The sequence below is a fragment of the Erigeron canadensis genome, chromosome 7, assembly GCF_010389155.1.
Source record: "Erigeron canadensis isolate Cc75 chromosome 7, C_canadensis_v1, whole genome shotgun sequence".
Classification (NCBI taxonomy): domain Eukaryota; kingdom Viridiplantae; phylum Streptophyta; class Magnoliopsida; order Asterales; family Asteraceae; genus Erigeron; species Erigeron canadensis.
In genome coordinates, this window is record NC_057767.1 from 9,192,802 (window position 1) to 9,197,160 (window position 4,359).

At 29.9% G+C, this 4,359-nt stretch overlaps 1 protein-coding gene across 1 annotated transcript; it reads right to left on the minus strand.

Moving 5' to 3' along the window:
• Window positions 1-2,622: 2,622 nt before the first annotated feature.
• Window positions 2,623-4,025, minus strand: LOC122607283 (probable galacturonosyltransferase-like 1). Its single transcript, XM_043780223.1, has one exon. It carries the CDS (start codon window positions 3,913-3,915, stop codon window positions 2,860-2,862), a length of 1,056 nt encoding a protein of 351 aa, XP_043636158.1. The 5' UTR covers window positions 3,916-4,025; the 3' UTR covers window positions 2,623-2,859.
• Between the last annotated feature and the right edge of the window lie 334 nt (window positions 4,026-4,359).

The window sequence follows — 4,359 nt, forward strand, 5'->3', positions numbered from 1 at the left end:
ATCGTATACCTAGTTATTCGATAACAATTTTATCATTGTTTTTTGAAAGAAATTTTAAAGTATATTTGTGTGGAAAAAAAAGTTAGGAATATTATAATAAAAAAATGGAAAAATATGGTAGTATACTTTTATTAACTGATATTTCAATAATATTATTTGTCTCTCAAATTCTATATATTAGTTAATACATTATTTTGAGTAAGAAATAAAGGGTACAATGCTCATATAAATAATTATTAATTATTTTTTTAATCAAAAGTTCGTTTGTAGTTACAACGTCTAATTTTTAAGTACATAATCTTGATTTAAATCAAAAGTATTTTAAAGTGATTATAAACAACAATTATTAGATAAAAAAGATATAAATATATTGTCTATAAAAGTATTAAAGAAATATTGTCTATGAAAAATATTTAAAAAAAATAGTAACGATATGTTTTGGTTTATCGTGTATTATAAAACACAAATTTCTAACATTTTTTTAGTATTAGTAGTATAATCAATATACAAATGAATTTAATTAAATAATATAAAGAAATTCCATAATTAAATTAAATTCTCAGCTCTACATTGATTCCGAAAACAAATGTTTAATTTAACTAAATGAAGTAACTAAATAGTAAATGTATTAATCATAATTAAAATTATATATATATATTAAATTGTAAAGTCGGTTTGTGAGAGGGTGGTATTGTAGCTAATAGTACCACCCTTGATGCACATGGAACATGTTTGTATTGCATAACCAAAATTAGTTAACGGTTCTTAACGGTCGTTAAGTGTTGCTAACTAAAGGTAGTTACAAAAGGGGATTTAACGTAGTTTGTTTTAAAGTTTAAGTTTTTTAACTTTTGCCACTAAAGTTTTGCTTTAGTTACTTTTTGCCACATAACTTTTGGTGTTTAACCTTTTCTCATCAAAGGTTTATTTCTTTCTTATTTTTACCACATAATTTTTACTTGCAAACTTTCATTACGTTTTTTTTTTTTTTTACATTTTTCCTTTTACTTTTTGCTACATAACTTTTGTTTTTTAAACTTTGACAAGACAAACTTAGTTTTCAACATTAAGTTTCTTAACTTTTATACTTTTTTCCACATAACTTTATTTTCAAGTTTTGCTTAGAAGTTTTTTTTTATATGCATTTTACCACTTAACTTTTGGTTTCTAAATTTTGTTAACGAAGTTTCAATTTCTTTACTTTGGTCACAACTTTTATTTTCTTAACTTTTGCCAAAAAAAATTCGTTTTCGGCTTAACGTTGTTAAACTTTTGCCACGAGAGTTCTGTTTTTCTCCCGGGGTAACGCCGGAGTGGAAATACTTTTTACATATATAAAAGGGATATTTTTTGACTAATCATCAGCATTAATATTATTATTGATTAAAAATAAAATAATAGTATGCGATTTAATTTTAATGGTTCTATATCAAAGGTGGAATCCATTTAAAGGGTTTTTATTTACTTAAGAATGGATTTAGTACTTTGTTAAACGGAAATCTATTTTAGTGTTAATAGAATGATAAGAATAGCTAAAAACCATGAAAAGCAAAAAAAATATAAAAATTAGATTTGATGATGTCGAAGTATTAGAGATTAGCATGATGCATTTTTGAGATACCATTATGGTCAATGGTGTACATAATTTAGATGGAATGTTGAGCTCGATATATTTGAGATATAAATGGAATGTTGATGTCGATTTATTTGAGATATAGAAAGAAAGTTTTAGGTGTACACATACTTATTTACGGTTTATAATTTGAGGGGGGTATTTTGTATACTTATATAAAGTGAAAGTATTAATATCGTCATTCTATAAACATGAAATAATTAAATTTGATCTAATGGCTTTAATTTAAAGTTGAAACTCATTCAAAGGTTCCTATTTGTTTAGGAATGAATTTAGAACCTTGTTATATATATATTGGTAGATTTAGATTATGTATTTATAATAGGGTAAATTACACTTTTCGTCCCTGAAGTTGGCAGTTTTTTCACTTTTTCGTCCATAACGTTTAAAAATTACAATTTTAATCTTAAAGTTGGCAACATTTTGCAATCAAGGTCCTTCCCCTAGACGGCGTTTGTTTTTTGCCGTTAACGTACGCACGTGCTAAACACGTGAGAGTATTAATGTCATTTGTCCGTGCCAACTTTAAGGACGAAAAGTGAAAAACATGTCAACTCCAGGAACGAAAAATGTAATTTACACTATAATTTTACTTTTTTTAATATAAATTTTAAAAATAAATAAATAAATTTTTTCAATCTTTTCCCTGCTCCGATTCGAGTTCTCAAATTTTTGCTCTTTTTGTTTTGCATTCTTGCCCTTGATCAAAATGTTGGCACACACTTTTCTTCGGTCTTGACGGAAAACTTAAACTTCAGCAATATTGCTTTTTATATATTTTTAACTCCATTAATTTAAAAAGAAAACTCATTCTACAAAAACTTGGTCTCCAATTCTAAGCAGATTTCATTCACATCACGATATTAATTCAAGACCTATATAACTAGCTTATTAAATGAAATTAATACGACCAAAGATATTTACTATATTAGCGATCGATATATATAGTCTTCTAGACTTAAAAGAATAATCTTTTATGAACATCTTGATCAAGAAAAGGACTTCTTATATTACATCACCTTAACTTTAAAGTCTTCGACTTTTTTTTATCTTCTTCTTTTAATACAACAAAAATCAACAATATAATTTTTCTAACCTTCTACTTTTTAAGTATTAAACAAATGTACAAATTTAAAAAAATCCTCATAAAACAAAACCAAAAAAAGTTGATGCATGATTGATCATGTCTTCCACTTCATAACCATCGATCGTATCTTTTGTTCTAATTAAGAATCAAAAGAAAATGTTGGTTTCAAAAGATCATAAGGTGCCCAAAGAGCATCTAATGGACATGGTCTTTCTGCATCTAGTCTCACCCATGGCTTTCCTTTACCACTCCAATGCAATAAACTAACCGGACCCGAATGCAAATCTCGACAAAGACCGCGAAAGTTATCGCCACCGAGCCCATGTTGGTTCCATCTATGATCAACTGGAACTATATTTCCAGCAAATACTAACAAAAAAGGTGGCAAGGAGCCTAATTCATATATTCTAATTCTTTTTTGTAATTCCATCCATTCTTCTATTTTTCTTGTATAGTCACCGACTCGCCACTGGTGCAAGTCAATGACCATGACGCCTGTGTTGAAATAACACGGGCGTCTGTTTGAAAAAGTCAATGCTAATGATGGGTTTGACCAAAAAGTAGGAGTGAAGTAAAATGTGAAATTGGCATTACAATATTCTGGTGCTGCTAATACTGATGGATGGTTAATTGGAGTTGATGCAAGTTTTGAAATATCATCTACTAAAATAATGTCTGAATCGAGATAGACGATTTTCGTGACGTGGGGTGGAAGAATTTCGGCTAAATAGCTTCGTGCGTAGTTAAGAGGACAGTCTAAGGCGGACCGGATAGAGGTGGAGATTAGGCCGGAAAGAGAGGAGGTGTTGAATGGGTAAATTTGGAAATTTAAGTAAGGGAATGAGGTGGTTATGGTGGCGCGTAGGAGTGACGCGTTTGATGATGTGGAGGTTATGAAATGGAAGATGATGTTTTGTGGGCATGAAGAATGTTGTAGGGTTGAAAGAATAGCGGCCATTGATCCACGGATGTAGGTTGAGTCTAGTGTCATGGCTACGTGGATTGTGGCGGTGTCAGTGGTGGTGGCGGTAACGGTGTTGTCATTTCTGCGGTGTGAACAGTCTGCGGCGTTGTAGAATTTTGGTGCTTCTTTGAATTGTTGTGATATTGTAGGGGTGGCGGAAATAGATGTGGTGACGTAAAACAGGATGAGGAAAAAGACGGTGGTGGATCGCGGTGGTTTATGGTGGATCATGGTGGTTTAGGTGAGGGGTTGGTGGTGTTAGATTTTAGAAAAATGGGAGATTTTTGTGGTATTTATGAGGGAGGGAGGGAGAAATGTTTCATTGGATTTGAAGCATGGACACGGTTTAGTCAAGTGTCTTTTTAATGTTTTAAGCATTTTTATTATTTTAAATTTGATAGATGTTTAAAAACAAGAGAAAAAAAATGATATTATTTTATATTAAAGATATAAGTTTGATGAGTAATAATTATTATAAAAGTGGAAATGAGCTGTAAGCTGACCTGACCCGATGACCGGCCTAACGAAAGGAAATAAGATTCAAAGTGAAAGGTAGCCGAATACACACTCACACAAAAAAGATTTTCATATCAACTAAATACTTTTATTTTGTAATTTAATTTTAAAAAATATACAATTATTTGCTAATGAGTATAATTTATAGTTATTATTTAA

What these genes read in the sequence shown, in the direction of transcription:
- LOC122607283 (XM_043780223.1), bottom strand. Translation starts at nt 3,915, where the DNA reads ATGATCCACCATAAACCACCGCGATCCACCACCGTCTTTTTCCTCATC.